Source organism: Staurois parvus, unplaced genomic scaffold, assembly GCF_062004578.1.
Source record: "Staurois parvus isolate SC_StPar_1 unplaced genomic scaffold, SC_StPar_1.0 ptg000014l, whole genome shotgun sequence".
Taxonomy (NCBI): Eukaryota; Metazoa; Chordata; class Amphibia; order Anura; family Ranidae; genus Staurois; species Staurois parvus.
The window spans coordinates 261,691-281,118 of record NW_028317810.1 but is presented as its reverse complement, the minus strand read 5'-3'; the positions used below and the strand labels follow the sequence as shown (position 1 = coordinate 281,118).

General features: G+C 46.0%; 1 protein-coding gene across 5 annotated transcripts in view; it reads right to left on the bottom strand.

Annotated features, from left to right (window-relative positions):
- Positions 1-14,542: 14,542 nt before the first annotated feature.
- KDM2B (lysine demethylase 2B) overlaps positions 14,543-19,428 on the bottom strand; it is a 189,440-nt gene continuing 184,554 nt past the window's right edge. For all 5 annotated transcript variants that reach the window (XM_089676473.1, XM_089676478.1, XM_089676486.1 and 2 more), the window contains one exon: positions 14,543-15,917. In XM_089676473.1, coding sequence (XP_089532599.1) covers positions 15,736-15,917 — 182 coding nt within the window. In that variant the 3' untranslated portion in view covers positions 14,543-15,735. The remainder of the gene's footprint in view (positions 15,918-19,428) is intronic.

Sequence of the window (19,428 nt, the reverse complement as noted above, 5' to 3'; positions counted from 1 at the left end):
AAGTATTTTAGAAACAAGGCTTGCAAAAGACTTTGATTAGATGATTCATCTCTGCGTGGGAAAGAATCACACCCATAGCATTAAAGGTAGTAACTTTGTTGGATATTTGCAAAGTATTGAAGGATCTGATCCTTTTTCTGTTTGAACTCCTGTAGGTTTCTTTTTTGACTGCCTTTCTCCTGGCTATAATGTCAGCTGGGAGAATAGGTGATTTTTTAGGCACTGTCTATTAAATTATGTATCTTTAACCATTCTACCTGATACACTGGGCTTACCTTCAGGACTATTCTATCTTCCCAAGGTGGCCTCAAGCTTTCATAGTATGTAGAAATACCAAAGAGGAAGAAATCCAATTATTGGATGTGTATAGATGCATACTCCACTATCTGGAGCTGGCAAGAGAATTTAAGAGATCCAGTTACATTGTAAGTAGTTTTTTAGTGCTCAAAAGAAAGGTCTCCAAGCCTCTAAGAACTCAATTATCATATATATCCTGGAGACTATTTCCTACATACACTGCTCAAAAAAATTAAGGGAATACTTTGAAAACACATCAGATCTCAATGGGGAAAAATCTCATGCTGGATATCTATACTGATATGGACTGGGTAATGTGTTCGGAACGAAAGGATGCCCCATCGTTTGATGGAAATTATCACCCTACAGAGGACTGAATTCAAAGACACCCTGAAAATCAAAGTGAAACAATGAAGCAGCAGGCTAGACCATTTTGCTGATATTTTATTGCAGCAACTCAAAATGGTACTTGGTAGTTTGTGTGGCCCCCAAGGTTGGGGCATGCTGCTAATGAGACAATGAATGGTGTCCTGGGGTATTTCCTCCCAGATCTGGACCAGGGCATCACTGAGCTCCTGGACAGTCTGATGTGCAACCTGGTGGCATCACATGGACTGAAACATGATATCCCAGAGGTGTTCTATTTGGATTTAGGTCAGCTGAGTGTAGGGGCCATTCACTGGTATCGATTCCTTTATCCTCCAGGAACAGTCTGCATACTCTTGCCACATGAGGCTGGGCATTGTGCACCAGGAGGAATCCAGGACCCACTGCACCAGTGTAGGATCTGACAATGGGTCGAAAGATTTCATCCAGATACCTAATGGCAGTTAAGGTGCCATGGTCTAGCCTGTAGAGGTCTGTGCATCCCTCCATGGATATGCCTCCCAGACCCACCATTAAAACGGTCATGCTGAACAATGTTACAGGCAGCATAACGTTCTCGATCGCTTCTCCAGACCCTTTCACGTCTGTCACGTGCTCAGGATGAACCTGCTCTCATCTGTGAAAAGCACAGGGGACCAGTGGCGGACCTGCTAATTCTGGTGTTCGATAGCAAATGCCAATCGAGCTGTATGGTGCTGGGCAGTGAACACGGCCCACAAGAGGACGTCGGGCCCTCAGGCCACCCTCATGAAGTCTGTTTCTGATTGGTCAGAGACATTTACAGCAGTGGCCTGCTGGAGGTCATTATGTAGGGCTCTAGCAGTGCTTATCCTGTTCCTCCTTGCACAAAGGAGCAGATACCGGTCCTGCTGATGGGTTAAGGACCTTCTATTGCCCTGTCCAGCTCTCCTAGAATAACTGCCTGTCTCCTGGAATCTCCTCCATGCTCTTGAGACTGTGTTGGAAGACACAAACCTTGTAGCAATAGCACGTATTGATATGCCTTCCTGGAGCAGTTGAGCTGCCTGTGCAACCTCTGCAGGGTTCAAGTATCACCTCATGCTACCAGTAGTGACACTGACCCTAGCCAAATGCTAAACTAGTGAAAACCAGTCAGAAAAAATGAGTAGGGAAACAAATGTCAGTGGCCTGCACCTGTAAAACCATTGCTGTTTTGGGGATCATCTCATTGTTGCCCATCTAGTACACCTGTTGTTAATTTCATTAACACCAAAGCAGCTGAAACTGATTAACCACCCCCTCTGCTCCTTATCTGACCAGATCAATATCCCAGAAGTTTAACTGACTTAATGCTATACTCTGATTAAAAAGTGTTCCTTTAATTTTTTGAGCAGTGTAGTTACCCCTCCATCTGGGGTATGGCTGAGTTTAAAATTATGGTTGTTCCCCCTTTCAGTGAGCTCCCTGTGGGATTTTTCATTGAAATTATCCCTATATACATATATAAAACCTTTTTATGATATGATAAATTCCCAAAATAAATTAAAAATCATAAATATATACCAAAAAATATAAAATAAAAATACAAAATTCCCCAAATCCAAAATGTCCAATAATAAGTCCAAAGATAAATCCAAAAATAAGTCCAAAAACAGTGTCCAAAATTCCAATCTTTTTCCTCCAAATACGAAAGTTGACCTCTAATTCATCCAAAAACGTACCTCAAAAAAATATAAATATAAATAATCTAGTACAATTCAATTAATTGAAAGAAATCACCCCATGCATCTTCACACTTCACTTCAAAATATTTGTGAGAAAAAAAAAAAAAAAAAAATATATATATATATATATATATAAATAAAAATTATTCCAATCTTAATTAATTTTTTCATATAGTGCATTTAAACACATCAATCCAAAGTGTACACACTCTGATCACTGCAACTCAGTGAATACCATCAACCACCACACAATAGTACTAAATACTATTACCCTCTGTGAGTATTTATGAGAGCTCTACAAACATGGATCAGTAATCCTCCAAATTCTTCTTTAAGAATATTTTTTCCAAGGTCCTCAGAAAGATAAAATGGTCTTAGGAGCAATATTCAAAGCATAGGGATAACATTTATTAGTAACTCACATATTAAAACCAGATTATCAGCTCCAAACATGGTTTCTATCTGTTTCCACCAAACATTTCCTCCACCATGTGTTGATAACCTTAAAAATGGCCGCGGCGACACTTCCGGTCTGCGTACGTGTGTCTTGACGTCACTCCTTTAACACGTTTCGTCAATTCCGGACTTCATCTGAAAGGATCCAAGATGTTGCACGTTTACCGGTGTTTGGCATTGTTGTCTTGTTGCAAGATGGCGCCCGGAGCAGCCGCATGACCGCCAGCTCCGGCGCCCTGCACCCCATCCCCTGCCATGCGCCGCCATCCAGGCCCCTGAGCCTGCCGCCGGGGTCCCCACCAACACCCTGAAGGGGCCCGGGACACTCCGTCCCTCTGGCGGAGCTCCGATGGGCCGAAGCGGAACGAGGCCTACCACGGCACTCTAAGCCGCAGTGTTTCCTGCCGGCCGTGGCCGTAATCGCGGCCGCGGCGGGACGCCTCCACTCCTCGGGGAAGCTGCCACCATCCCCTCCGGTCCTACTGACACCCGGGAGGGGTCCGCTTCCACCTCAACGTCCCAGGACACCAGGTACTCAATCAGGGGCACCCACTACCCACCAGGGGGCCCAGCCGCCATCACACCACTAGCCACCAGGGACACAAATGGGCACCCACTACCCACCAGGGACTGCAAGCCACTAGGGACCCTAGGCTACTATCCCATCGGGGACCGCAAGCCCACCATCCCACCTGGGACCGCCACTATCCCACCAGGGACACAAACGGGCACCCACTACCCACCAGGGGGCCCAGCTGCCATCATAACGCAAGCCACCAGGGCCATAATCAGGGGCACCCACTACCCACCAGGGACTGCAAGCCACTAGGGAACCCAGGCTACTATCCCTCTGGGGACCACAAGCCCACCATCCCACCTGGGACCACCACTATCCCACCAGGGACTCAAACAGGGGCACCCACTACCCACCAGGGGGCCCAGCCGCCATCATACCGCAAGCCACCAGGGCCACAATCAGGGGCACCCACTACCCACCAGGGACTGCAAGCCACTAGGGACCCCAGGCTACTATCCCACTGGGGACCGCAAGCCCACCATCCCACCTGGGACCGCCACTATCCCTCCGGGGATCGCAAGCCCACCAACCCACCAGGTACTCAAACAGGGGCACCCACTACCCACCAGGGACTGCAAACCACCAAGGCTACTATCCCACCTGGGATCGCAAGCCCACCACCCTGCCCTCTGGCGTGCTGTCCCTCGAAACTCCGGCGACTCCTGGCCTACCATGACCCCTGAAGCCACGGCCTCTCCTACCAGCCGCAGCAGACCACAGAGGAGCGCGAACCGCGAAGGGCTGAGGTTCGTTGCCGCGACGCCCCGAAGATTGAAGGATGCGGCAACCACCCCCGCTGGCACAAAGAGGGTAAGCCGCCACCAGCCCCGACTGGGGAAGCCACCACTGCCACATCTCCTCCCCACCGTGCTCCACTCAACCCTGCCCCGCACAGCCCTGAGCCCTGCTCCATCTGATGGAAGCGCCCAACGCCTAGACCATTCCGGACATCGGCCTGCACCAGCTCCTGACGCCGGCCTACACCACCTCCTGACGCCGGGCCTTCAGCACCCCTGACACCGGGCCCTCTGCGCCTCCTGACGCCAGATCCTCAGATACTCCTGACGCCGGGCCCTCAACACCTCCAATCACCACGTCCCACGGCTTGTCCAGCCGCCGCACCACTGTGCCCACCGACACCGTGCCACAACACCCGCGAAAGCTGGCCTACAGCACCCACAGACTGCAACCAGCCAGCTGCGGCCCCAGCCGCCCACCACTCCCCTCCTAAGATTGGACACTGATGAACTCCGACATGGCATAACGGACTCTCCCCATCCTCACGTCCTGACTGAAACCTCCCTCCTCTCCGACCCGATCAGCATTCTGCCCACCCTAGCATGCCACCTGCACTCCTCCTCCTCGTTCTCCTCCATCCCCAAACTTGCCTCCCTCTACCCCCCTACTCCCCCAAAACAGCTCTACATTGCACCCTCACTTCTTCCTTCCCCCCTCTATGGCTCTCGCCACCTCCTCCTGATACTCCACTCCCCCGCCGACCCACATGCCACCACCAACAGACCCACGCACTCCTGCACCTCCCGTTCCCATGCCACCTTCCTCACCCTCCTCCTTCTGCTAACCGCCAGTGACATCTCCCTGAACCCTGGCCCCCCATCTCCCCACTCCCGGCACCCCCCTACTCACGCCAACCACCGCAACCCCCTCAATCTCATATCTGTCCCCCTCCTCCCCACATCCACCCCCTCCCCTCTCGGTTGCACTCCTGAACGCCCGTTCGGTTTGCAACAAGCTCACCGCCATCCATGACCTCTTTGTCTCCCACTCCCTCAACCTCCTAGTGGTCACCGAAACCTGGATCCAAGCCACTGACTCCACCTCCCCTGCTGCCCTCTCCTATGATGGCTTCGTCTGGACCCATTCACACAGACCGAGCGTTCGCAGAGGTGGTGGGGTCAGCATGTTCCTGCCACCGCTAAGCATCTTCCAGGTCATCCCTAACCCCCCCTCCCTATCCTTCTCCTCCTTCAAGGCCCACTACATCCGGCTCTTCTCCCCCACCCCCTGAGGATTGCGGTAATCTATCGGCCTCCTGGCTCCGCATCCCTCTTCCTAGACGACTGGCTTCTTTTCTTCCTCTCCTCCGAGCTACCGACCATCATCCTAGGTGACTTCAATATCCCCATCAACGCCAACAGCCCAGCTACTTCCCAACTCCTCCTCTTAACCTCCTCCTTCGCGCTCACACAACACACTCAGTCCTCCACCCACACCAATGGAAACACCCTGGACCTCGTTTTCTCCCACCTCTGCACCCCCCACGACTTCACTAACACCCCCTTCCCCCTCTCTTACCACCACCTCCTCACATTCTCCATCTCCCCCTCTCGTAACTCCCCCCCCCAAAGCGTCTATCCATCACCCGCAACCTCCGCAATCTGAACCCGACCCATCTCCACCCGGGACCTGACCGTCTGTATGACAGTATCCTCCCTCCGTCATGCCCTGACCTGGCCACTACTGCGTACAATGACGCACTGTCAGCTGCCCTGGACTCCCTGGCACCCCTAACCACACGTAACACCAGACCCCGACCGCTTCAAACCTGGCAAAACGACCATACGAAAAGTCTCAAATGACGCAGTCAGGCGCTGGGGCGCTTATGGCGCAAAACCAGATCCCCTTGTGCGTTCTCCCTCTACAAAGCTGCCTACCTCACCTACACCACCTCCCTCCACGCCGCCAAGCAAGCCTATTTCGTAACCCTTATCAACACCCTCTCCACCTGTCCCCGCCAGCTCTTCTCCACCTTCAAATCCCTGCTCTCTCCCCCCCACCCCCACTCAGCATCTCACTCACCGCCCACGAGATTGCCAGTCATTTCCTTAACAGGATTGATGCAATCCGTAAGGACATTGTCAACTCAAGATCTACCTCTCCACCCAGCCTATCGCCCTCCTTCAACCCCTCAACCCTCCCCTCCCCCGACCTCATAGCCCTCCTACCCGCCACTATCCCTAACGCCCCACACACTATCACCTCCCCAACACTCCGCTCCTTCAACCCAGCTAGCCCTGAGGAGGTCTCTAAGGTCTTCACTGATGCCCGCCTCACCACCTGCCCCCTGGACCCTATCCCCTCTCAACACCTCCAGTCACCCCCCCTCCATCATTCGCTCCCTCACCCACATCTTCAATCTCTCCCTCTCCACTGGCACTTTCCCCTCCCCTCTAAAGCACTCGCACATCACCCCCATACTCAAAAAACCCTCCCTTGACCCCACTGACCTTAACAACCTTAGACCAATCTCCCTGCTGCCATTCACTTCCAAGCTCCTTGAGCGCCTGGCCTACAATCGCCTAAGCGCCCACCTCACTGATAACCTCCTTGACCCTCTACAGTCCGGCTTCCGTCGCCTGCACTCCACCGAAACTGCACTACTTAAAATCACTAACGACCTGCTAACCGCCAAAGCTAATGGCCACTATTCTGTCCTCCTGCTCCTTGACCTCTCCGCGGCCTTCGACACTGACGACCACCCTCTCCTCCTTGCTAAGCTGCACTCCCTTGGCATCAGGGACGCTGCTCTCTCCTGGTTCTCCTCGTACCTTTCCCAACGCTCCTTCAGCGTCACCTATAACACTGCCACCTCCCCCTCTCTGTCGGAGTCCCCCAAGGCTCTGTCCTCGGACCCCTCCTCTTCTCCATCTACACCTCCTCTCTTGGCAAACTAATACACTCCCATGGCTTCAATTACCACCTCTATGCCGACGACACACAAATTTACCTCTCCACCCCCCACATCACCCCCTCACTCGCCCACCTCCTAAATGACATATCTGACTGGATGTCGCTCCACTTCCTCAAACTTAACCTGTCCAAAACTGAGCTCCTGGTCTTCCCCCCACCCCGCACCCCCCCGCCCATCCTCTCCATCACTATTAACGCCACCATCACTCCCACCCCACATGCCAAAGTCCTGGGTGTCACCCTGGACTCCCACCTCCTTCCTACCTCACGTCCAATTGCTTTCAAGATCATGCAGACTCCACCTCTGCAACATCTCCAAGATACGTATGTTCCTCACCCCAGACACTACCAAACAACTCGTACACTCCCTCATCATCTCACGTCTGGACTACTGCAACTCCCTCCTCACTGGCCTACCCAAACGAACGCTATCCCCACTCCAGTCGATCCTAAACTCAGCGGCTAGACTCATCCACCTCACCAACCGCTCCACATCTGCCACCCCCTTCTGCCAATCCCTTCACTGGCTCCCGATGGCCCAACGCATCAAATTCAAACTGCTAACCCTGACCTACAAAGCCATTCACAACGCTGTCCCAAACTACCTAACTGACCTGATACCTAAATACCACCCTACCCATGCCCTTCGCTCCTCACAGGACCTCCTACTCTCTAGCTCCCTGGTCTCCTCCCACACCCGATTGCAGGATTTCTCCAGGACCTCCCCCATCCTCTGGAATTCCCTACCCCAGTCCATTAGACTGTCACCTACCCTCATCACCTTCAGGCGCACCCTGAAGACCCACCTCTTCAGGGAGGCCTACCCCACCCTCACCTAACAACTGACCTCATCCACTCCTCCTACCACTTCATTCCCCACAGCCATTTCCTCTTGTTCCACTTCCCCTCCCTCCTAGATTGTAAGTTCGAAAGAGCAGGGCCCTCGAACCCCTCGTGTATTGTATTGTTTCTGTCCTGTCTCATGTTCTGTCCCCCTGCTATTGTACAGCGCTGAACAAACCCTTTGGCGCTATATAAATACTATATAATAATAATTGTTGAAACACCCATTTCAAGGGCATTTCCTCTTCAGCATAAGGCAGCATGACCTCTTCAAGTATTCTGATGTATTCAAACTGATCCATGATCCCTGGTAGGCGATAAATAGGCCCAACACCGTAGTATGAGAAACATCCCCATATCAACCATGCTTCACTGTCTTCACAGTGTACTGTGGCTTGAATTCAGTGTTTGGGGGTCGTCTGACAAACTGTCTCCGGCCACTAGACCCAAAAAGAACAATCTTACTTTCATCAGTCCACAAAATGTTGCGCCATTTCTCTTTAGGCCAGTCAATGTGCTCTTTGGCAAATTGTAACCTCTTCAGCACGTCTTTTTTTCAACAGTGGGACTTTGCGGGTGCTTCTTGCAGATAGCTTGGCTTCACATAGGCGTCTTCTAAGTGTAACAGTCCTCACAGGTAACTTTAGACCTTCTTTGATCTTCCTGGAGCTGATTGTTGGCTGAGTCCTTTCCATTGTGGCTATTCTTCTATCCATTCGAATGGTAGTTTTTCGCTTTCTTCCACGTCTTTCAGGTTTTGGTTGCCATTTTAAAGCATTTGCGATCATTTAAGCTGAGCAGCCTATCATTTTCTGCACTTCTTTATATGTTTTCCCCTCTCCAATCAACTTTTTAATCAACGTACACTGAAATTCTGAGGAAAATGGGTTGTTCCAGACATTGTTCAGAAGAACAGAGAGAAATGCACTGTAACCAACATGTACAACATTTGCTGCCTTCCTTCATTAAATAAGGGCATTAATTGCCACCTGTTTTTCAAAGAATGAATGACTTCACTAATAGAACTCCACACTGAACATGCCCCTTTCAATTAGTGATTCAATTACACAGAATCAGCAGCATGCATGTCATGACTGTTGGGTCTGTTGGATTTCTATTACTCTACAACACCTGCTAGTAAATTATTTGCCATGTAGAAATATAATTTCTACCAAAAACAGTGATTGATCAGGTTAGTGATGTCTGACTGCTATTATTTTGAACAAAACTGTATGTCCTAGGATGACAACTGTACTTCTCTCTACAGGGATGTGTTTTCAGCACCTTATGCATTGCTCTTACCATGTTTTTGTACCAAGGCTTAGTTCAACCTAGTCCCTTACTCTCCTTCAGTTGAGTTATATATTGAGGTTTACGTATTTTGCAATGTACCTCCCTTTTTAACAGGATAGTGCCGCATGTACACTCTACATTCCTTCGCACTTCTTTGGCTTTTTGGAAATCTGTTTTTTTTTGTCTGCCTTCTGGTACAGTACCGCTGACCTTTTCTGTTTCCATCCAGCAGTTTATAGTAAGTGAAATTATTTTTCTCACTGAGGGACACGGAGTGTTTTTGGAAGTCCTGAAAACTTCCCAAGTAAGCGGTATGCAACACAACAAATCCTAAAAGGCCCAAGAAAACAACAGAGAACCACCTGAAGGACCTTATGTGCAAAGTTGGCAGATGAGACCACAATGGCTACCCAACAGACCTTAGAGAACGTGAGAATAGAAGACCAGGTGGTAGATCTGTAAGTGCTTTAGAAAGCTATGAGAATACTCTTCAACTGCATAGGGTGAGGCGCAATCCTTAAGGGTTAAGTTCACCTTTTCATGAAAAATGTGAATTAACTCTAAATATCCTGGCACCCCTTTGAACCCTGCTGCACACAGTGGCAATGATGCAGCATGCGGCTGTTGTAGCTGTCCATAGACTGTAATTTGCAGCCTGGAATGAGTATCCATCACAATGCTTGCAATGGCAAGCTCTGACCAATGCATAGTGCATTTGAGGCTTCTGGTAAGGTGTCTCAAAAGAAAGAACTTATCAATGGGTGCTTGCCATTGCAAGCATTATTATGGAGACGTATTGAGGAATATGGAGCGCTACACCGGCAAGACGGTTGTTATGTGCATGGATTTGGTTCACCTTTTTAATATTTCGTGAACTTATCCTTTAAGACCATAAGCTTGGATGATGGGCTTCCCTAGCCACCTTGAGATGGTGGAATAGGAAGTTGGTGTAACCTTACGGGGTCTGTCTAGGATTACAAATCAGGAATAAACACTGCAGAAACACCAAAATCATCCTACATTACAAGATGATTGCAAGATGAGACTCCAATGACAACCAGGTATCCCACATTGACAGGGTGCCCAGGACACCTCCTGGCTGACAGGTTGGCATCCGCCATGGAGATCTTTTAAAAGCTAGGAAAGACGTTAGGGGCAAACAGATCCTCGGTGTCAAACAAATCAGTCTGTCCAGGAAGTTGATTTACTTGTCCCATAACAACAGAATATTGTGTTGTGGAAGTTTGGAGTGAAACTGGGCAAACTGCACTAAAAGGAGATTACCATCACATCTAGGGTTTTCATGCAAAAGGGAGAGTTGGATAACTCCTAAACTGGAGATCACAAATCTGAGATTGGAGAGTCTGAAGTTTATCCTGTGGGAGAAAGTCTGGTTTGTGTCCATGACTATACTCAGATAATCCAACCGCTGAGTCTTTTCCAGTGATGATTTCTAAAGGTTTAGGATCCTTTCAAACCTAAATTATCCAAACTAAAAGTTTTGTGCCAACTGCTCCCTCAATAGGAGGTTGACTAAACATTCAACGCTGGGGATGCCATGCGAGCACAACAGGGCCAGCACCTTGGTAAACACCGGAGCTGCAGAAGACAGGCCAATGGGTAGGTCTATGAACTGGTAGTGTAAGGGCTCCACAAAACATAAGAAATGTCAATGCATTAGAAAATGACAAACATGTCCACAGCAGCCAAAGTCTGAGGAAGAGAGGCAACGGCAGACCTGGTGGATTCTGGGCCTGAAGCATCTCAGCTTTAGATTTGGGAAAGGTGAACAAGCTGGATTAAAATCCTTGAAAGTGTTCTGCCACAGCAATTATTGTAATGACAGTTTAGTCCAAAAGACTGAAGAGTACTTGATGGAGATCTGCTAATTTGAGCAGTGACACAGGAAAGTTGGAGGTGAGAAACTGAGGTGGTTGCAGGGAGTGAAATTTCCATCTGTAACCCTGAGATCTCACCTTCTGCACCCAAGTGTCTGAGATACAAGCTATCCAAGTGTCCACAAAGGTTGACAACTGCAGTTAGAGAAACCTTTTCAGCACAAATTTGTGTCCCCAATTCTAAGCGTATGGCAGACTTTGTACCCCAGACCTTGCAGATGGACTGGGAATCAAATTCAGAGGGTGGTCTCAAAAAAGAGTGTGCAAGAGTGGAAAAATTAAAGCATTGTTTACCAGAGAGGAAAAATGCTTTGTATGCTTTTCCTTAGGCTTTTTCCGGAGGAAGGTGTGTTCTCTTGGTACCATTATCACAGATGCTACTGGTAACAAGAGTAGATGCAAAAAGCCATCATTCTCCAAAGAGAGAAGGCTTGTAACTGCTTATCAGAAGGGTCCTCTCCCAACATCACTTGGTTTATTTTACAAAAAGAGGATTCCTCATACCTGTGCAGAAGGAGAAATACAGTGTCTTGAAAAAGTATTCATACCCCTTATTGTTTTCCACATTTTGTCACGTTACAACCAAAAACAAACGTATTTTATTGGGATTTTATGTGATAGGCCAACACAAAGTGGCACATAATTGTGAAGTTGAAGAAAAATGATAAATGTTTTTCAAAATCTTTTACAAATAAATGAAAAGTGTGGCGTGCATTTGTATTCAGCCCCCCTGAGTCAATACTTTATAAAACCACCTTTCACTGCAATTACAGCCTCAAGTATTTTTGGGGATGTCTCTACCAGTTTTGCACATCTAGAGAGTGAATTTTTTGCCCATTCTTCTTTGCAAAATAGCTCAAGCTCTGTTGGATTGGATGGAGAGAGTCTGTGAACAGCAATTTTCAAGTCTTGCCACAGATTCTCAATTGGATTTAGGTCTGGACTTTGACTGGGCCATTCTAACACATGAATATGCTTTGATCTAAACTATTCCATTGTAGCTCTGACTGTATGTTTAGGGTCGTTGAAACTGGGATGGAGGTTCACCTTCCAGCAGGACAAGTCCTTTGCAGACTTTAACAGGTTTTCTTCTAAGATTGCCCTGTATTTGGCTCCATCCATCTTCCCATCAACTCCGTTTGAACTTTTTGGCCTAAAAGCAAAATGCTTAAAATTTTTGTCTCATCTGACCAGTGCAACTTCTTCCACACATTTGCTGTGTCCCCCATATGGCTTCTCGCAAACAGGACGCCTTATGGCTTTCTTCTCGTCACTCTTCCATAAAGGCCATATTTGTGGAGAGCACAACCAATAGTTGTCCTGTGGACAAATTCTCCCACCTGAGCTGTGGATCTCTGCAGCTCCTCCAGAGTTACCATGGGCCTCCTGGTTGCTTCTCTGATTAATGCTCTCCTTTCCCAGTCTGTCAGTTTAGGTGGACGGCCATCTCTTGGTAGGTTTGCAGTTGTGCCATACTCTTTCCATTTTCAGATGATGGATTGAACAGTGCTACGTGAGATGTTCAAAGCTTGGGATATTTTTTTTTTCTTTTATAACTTAACCCTGCTTTAAACTTCTCCACATCTCTATCCCTGACCTCTCTGGTGTGTTCCTTGGCCTTCATGATGCGGTTTGTTCACTAATGTTCTCTAACAAACGTCTGAGAGCTTCATAGAACAGCTGTATTTATACTGGGATTAAATAACACACAGGTGGACTCTTATTTACTAATTAGGTGACTTCTGAAGGCAATTGGTTCTACTAGATTTTAGTTAGGAGTATCAGAGTAAAGGCGGCTGAATACAAAAGCACACCACACTTTTCAGATATTTGTAAACCTTTCTGAAAACAATTTCTCATTTTCCTTCCACTTCACAATTATGTACCACTTTGTGTTGGTTTATCACATAAAATCCCAATAAACTACATTAATGGTTTTGGTTGTAACATGATAAAATGTGGAAAATTTCAAGGAGTATGAATACTTATTCAAGGCATTGTAACTAGCATATTTTTCACTTTTTATAGATTGTACCTTGTTCTTGAGGTATGTCTATAATGCTCAAGGTACTATATTAGTCAACATATGTTCCCAAGTTTAAAGCTTAAAACACCGGAAATGATTGTGAGTCCTGCGCAGCTCAATTTTGACAGCCCATTCATTTCAATGGGCTGTCAAATGCACAAAAAAAGTACAGCAGGCGAGACTTTTAGGCCTCATGCAGACTGGGAGTTATAAATGCTACTTTTAGAGGCATCTTTTTTCTGGCTCTAAATGCACCTCAGTGTTATCCTATGTGCCCATGCCCACATAGGCATTTAGAGGTGAGGGGTTTAGTGGGAGGAAAAAAAAAAAAACCCACAGCCAGTGCATTCAGGAGCAGCAGTATTTTGGCAGGAAAAAATGCCTGGCGTGCCTAAACATGTGTAAACGTCAAGTGCTTGGGCATTCATTAGCACACATTTGCAAATACATGCAAACTAAACCAGTTTTTAACTCAAATACCTGTGTAAACTACAGTAACGGCACCCCGATATTCTGTAGTTCCTAACTCTACAAATTTTTAGAGCCTCCATAGTAGAGGTACATGTATTTAATGGATAGATCCAAGGGCAGGGGGAGCTGAGGGAGCCCACCCCTCCTTAAAAGGTACAGGAGAGCACTGGACACCCAACATGTAGCACAATGGCAATCAGGGTGTCCAGTGCACCCACTTACCAACAATACAACAGTACAAAAAATGGCCACTGCCCCAGTCTATAACTGGCATTCACAGCAAGGGGCACATGGAAGGGCGACGCATGTCAAAACAACAAAAGAGAAAAAAAAAAAGAATGCTGAGCTAGCAGTCCTGAAGCCTGTAAGCAACATAACGATTGAAATATGGAGTGGTCATTGGTCAGCATGAAATTTTCTTCTCCCAGGACGCTGGAATGCTTCCAAGAGATTATTGGTCAGTGCAGTCACATAACTGTTCTAACCAATGCCAGCATGCCATTGTGAGCATTATACAAGCTCAGTGTCTGCCACTACATTGTATGGTGTGAATCTAAACTTGCCATTTAAATGTGTTAGCTGCATTAGTTTTTTTTTTTTTAGGCTTTTTCTCTTTTATTTCTACCTGGCGATCTAGTACAGGTACCATCTACCGAAAAAAAACCCCAAAAACTTGAACCTGATTAGAAACCAATCAGGTTCAAGTTTTTATATATATATATATTTTTTTTTTGGTCAAAGCTTAATTGAACAAGCTGAAGTTAGAAGCGGATTGGCTACCATTTGCAGCTGCACCAGATTTTGCACTCTCCATTTTTAGTAAATCAACCCCATTGTCTACGAACATAAAAAAATCATCATCATCCTGAATGTCAGTTTCACAATAAAAGACAGACCATTTAGTAAAACAATTTAATAAATGTGTCCATAAATAAACATGATACACTTTAAATCCAACAACATTACTTACATTAAAAAAGTATACATCTGACTCCGTGGGTTAGGAGTGGGATAGACTTGTAATGCATTGGTGTAAATGCATTTACCTGTTCAATCTCCCGTATAATGATTACCCCATTCTTAAGTTTCCAGTGCAAGGGGCATCTCTTTTACTAAAGGAGATTTACAAGTGGTGATTGAAGAGACCCAAGTTCTTCTTTGTACCTGATCTGGCTCTATTTTTTTTTTCTTTTTTTTTAACAATCTGTAGCCAGGAAATGGTGGTAAACATGTTTTTGTTTCTGTCCTGTGAACAGTTAAACTAGAAGTTAAACTGGTTACAAGAACAACACCTTACAACAATGGCACTTCTGAAGGCAAGTATGTTACTGTCGGGCCTTAAGTTTTGGACGGGTTGTCCAATGGCACATTAGTGGAGACTGCCTGGTCACTTTGCCCTGCATTACAAGAAGTTTGTTCAACAGGCCACAAATCATCATGCAATGCTGGATCTTTGTGTGCAGAGAGGATGTGTGTCAAACAAATAAACATACATGTTTGCTCAGCATGCACATGTCTCATGTAAAAAAAAAAAAAAAAAAAAAAAAGAAAAAGCGAATTTAAACATGCTTTAGAAGTGGTCACAATGTGGGCTCATTAATAAGGTATCACTGCCTTCAGTAACTGTACATGGAAAGATTGGCAGTTCTTATACCTACCCCCCTCCCCAGAAAAGAACACTGGTATCATACACTGGAAATATAACTTTCAAATAGATGTGTAGAAAAATATTTCTGCATAATGTATGACAAAAGTATTTTTTTTTCACCAACTTTTGGAAGGCTTCCGTGTTCTGTATGGTCCACTTCTAAAGACACACAAAGCTCGGAAGTTGAACAGTTTAAGAGCCAATACAATAAACGTTACCAAGCGCATGCCCTTGGATTTGTAAAAAAAAAAAAAAAAAAGTCCTTGAAAAGGTCAAACCCTTATTCCAGTGTCAACCTTTAACAGCTGGTGTTTGCGGTGCTGGAGAAACCATTGGATGAAAACGTGATATTACAGAGGTGAACGTCAAACCTCTCTACTTTTAAGGCCAATATTGTCTTTCAGGTGCAGCTTGAAGGAAAGTAATCTGTTTTTCCTATTACATTAACTAATCTTTTGAAGAAGCTTTTCCTCTGTTTGTCCAAACTGTACAATTACTGACATTTCGGCAATGAACTGTTCGCAACTTTCCTTGGTGACTTGCTTGCAGTACCTGAGGTCAATCAGACAGATGTTGCCACAGCGTTTAAAGTAAGTCAGGCACTGGTCTGTAACATTATTGCAGTCTGGAAACAAAGATAAAATTTGTCATTCAAAATAGGCAATAAAGAGTACTTTTTTTTTTTTAAGCACAAAGTACAAGTAGCATAATCTACATTTTTTAAGCAAATCTTTGGCAATTTGTGGTGTAGCATACCCTTATAAAATAAGACTTGACTGATCTAGCTTTGTTCTTTACAGCGATAGGTGCTTGACACCTCTAGTAGTTTTGTACTTACACTAAAATCCAATTCTTAAAATTTACATTCCACTTCCTTTGTCTCGTTCAATGAGGGATACAGGAATTCTGAGACTGTTGGGGCGGCCAAGAGAAATCCAACTGAGCGGTGGACAACAGCAAATAACACTAACTGGTCCACAGGGAAAAAAAACAAACAAAAACATTGTCCAAAATGCAAAGCAGACACCTTTGGAAAGCAGCACCATCAGTCTTCAGAGAAGGTAGCATTAGATTACCAAGTTAAAATGGACTTGGCTAACAAATTATTATTTATTATTATTATACAGGATTTATATAGCCCCAACAGTTTGCTCAGCGCTTTACAATATAACGGGAGACAATACAGTTCAATACAAGAGGGATAGGAGGGCCCTGCTCCTTGGAGCTTACAATCTAGGCTGAACTCCTTTTAGGATACGCAGACCACGATTGGACTACAGCAGTGTTTCTCAACTCCAGTCCTCATGGACCCCCAACAGGTCATGTTTTCAGGATTTCCATTATTTTGCACAGGTGATTTGATCAGTTTCACTGCCTTAGTAATTACCACAGCTGTTTCATCTGAGGGAAATCCTGAAAACATGACCTGTTGGGGCTCCATGAGGACTGGAGTTGAGAAACACTGGACTACAGGTAGGTGGGTGTAGATGGACACAAGTCCATTCACACCCACCAGTCCATAGAGCTGAATGCAGGGTCTGATCAGGTCCGTCTGAAAAGCTGTACGAGAATGACAGGCGCATGGTTTAGCAGTCCATGTATATGTTGTAATAAGTTCCAAAGTGGGCAGGGATAGTCCAGTAGGCACTAAGGGCAAGCTGCGATGGAGCGAAGCAAACTCTGCAGTAGAAGAAACAAAGAAACACAGCGCTTTTAAGTGAATACTGCGATAATATTTAATTAGAAGGTAAGTAACAACTCATATCTTAGAATTTAAAAACAGGCTCATATGATGGAGATGAAAAAGGGCGCGCCAGCGACGCTTGTCCCGTGCATGCTCAGAAACGCATCGCACATTGATAACATCAGACGCCGAAGGTGACCGACCCCGGACATCTTGGATACTGCCAGGCTTCACCACCCATGCTTCACATACATAGCACCATCTGTTGGCGAACCTAGGCTATCTCCTCTCTGGATCAGTCACCTAACATGTGGCTACAGACGTGTTACATCTCCATCATATGAGCCGGTTTTTAAATTCACATGTGAGTTACCTACTTACCTTCTTATTAAATATTGCAGTATACACTTAGAGGCGCTGTTTCTTTATTCCGTCTGAAAAGCTGACAGGTGAACCTAATCGAGCCTTTCGTATAAAAGGGGCCTAGAAGGATTTACAGAAATTAATAAAAGCTGAAAGCATTGTAAAACACCTCTGTCAAGGTTAAATGGTTTGTCTCCACCCTCTAATTGCTACTTTTTCTGGGTAACTGTGTTAAAGTACTGGCAGGATGACCAGGTGTAAATAAGTGAAAAATGCATTAAAAAAAAAACCAAATGTAGCCACAATATCCAGGAACTCATAACCTTTCATTTAAAAAGTGCAGTTCAGGCCTTTTTTTTTTTTTTCTTAAATCACCCATGTGATAGTCGCAGCTTATGCAATCTAAATTGCACCTGCTGCATATGAAAATGTTTGTGGTCTTAGTAAATCATTTTTTACTCACTGTACCCTCTGGATCCAGTAAGATTCCATCCTTACTGTGGGCATCCGAAGCCTGCTCGCTGTTTCTTCTGGGAAATGGTGCAGCTGGTTACCAAACATGCACCTCCTGATCTCGCGCCTGCGCATTGTGAACCAAGCGTGGCACACACCATGTATACCAAGCTGCCATAACGGCCACGTTAGAGGAAGTTCCCGTCCCACTGTTATGGAGACCTGGTTTCCCTATTCAAAAATAGTGCTCATCTCCGTCTGGCAGTGTGTCATTTCGGGTTTGTAAATTCCGCGGTGCTGGAAGCGGAGGATCCCTTTGGACTCTTGGAATCGATGATACTAATAACCCAGAAGCCAATGGGAGGCCGGATATGATGTACCTTGCTGAGGTACGTCAGAAGTAGCTATATTTACTGGCTAAATAAGATAATATGCTTACAAATGCAAACAAAAAAAAACAAACATTGCAAACTTTAATGACATTGGCAAGACCAGGAGCCATAGTTCAAAAAAACTAACTCTGCTTTAATACATTTTGGGGGGGGGGGGGGGGGGTTAACACTGCTTTAGCTGAAGGCATAAAATCAGGCCTAAATGTTCACCTGCTAGAAGTTAGAACATGTGTGAACAGAAAACCAGATGACAGCCTTACAAAACTGGGAAACAGTAGCTTGATGCTGAAAAGTTCAAGAAGCACCCAATGACCAGTGTGTCTTGACAAGAAAGGGTGGAACCCAATCCTCAAAAGATCATAAGCTTGGATGAAGATCGACCTGAGCCACCTCTACAGGGACCCACAGGAATGACCAAGAGAGTCAGTCTTTGTAATGAAAGCAGTGGCTGAGACGTGCGTCCACGTAGCATGAACTACATTCAGGCACTGGAGGGAAGTTTCTTTCTGATGGAGCTGGACAAAAACAGAAGAATGATGTTCTGGTTGAGATAAAAGACAAATTACCTTAGGTAGGAAATAAGTTCTGGGCATCCAGACCACCTTGTCCCTATTTCCCAAGACAGATATTTATCCCAAGCGATGAGTTGGGTTAAAGTGTGGACGTCTGAAAGTTCATGACATAACCAAACCTTGCAATTTCTGGATGGTGCTGGCCAGAACCTAAGCCAACTATTCCCAGAGCAGGAGATAATCCAGATTTCCCACAATAGGTATACCCAAGGAACACAGCAAGTCTAGCACCGGGGCCAAGCACGTTGGTGAACATGCGATGTACAGAAGTTAAGCTAAACAGCAAGGCCACAAACTGAAATTGTTAGGGACCCACAGGAAAATGAATGAATCGCTGATGCACTAGAAAGATGGGGTCATGCAAATAAGCATCCTTGATGTCCACAAAGACAAGAGAGTTTCCTTGATGGATAGAGGCTATTGCAGACACAGTACATTTCTGAACCCAAATAAAGGCACTTAGGTTCTTGATGTCCTCAATGGGGCAGATGCTCCCCTTTTGGTTTTTGAACTGTGAATAGGTTGGAGTAAGAACCCCTGAAAGCATTCATCCACAGGTACTAGGGAGACAACCCTCTGCTGCAGAAGGTCTGCAAGGACTGCATAATAATTTTCTAATCTGTGCAATCACACATATAGGTTGGAAGACATGAACTGAAGAGGGGCCTGAGA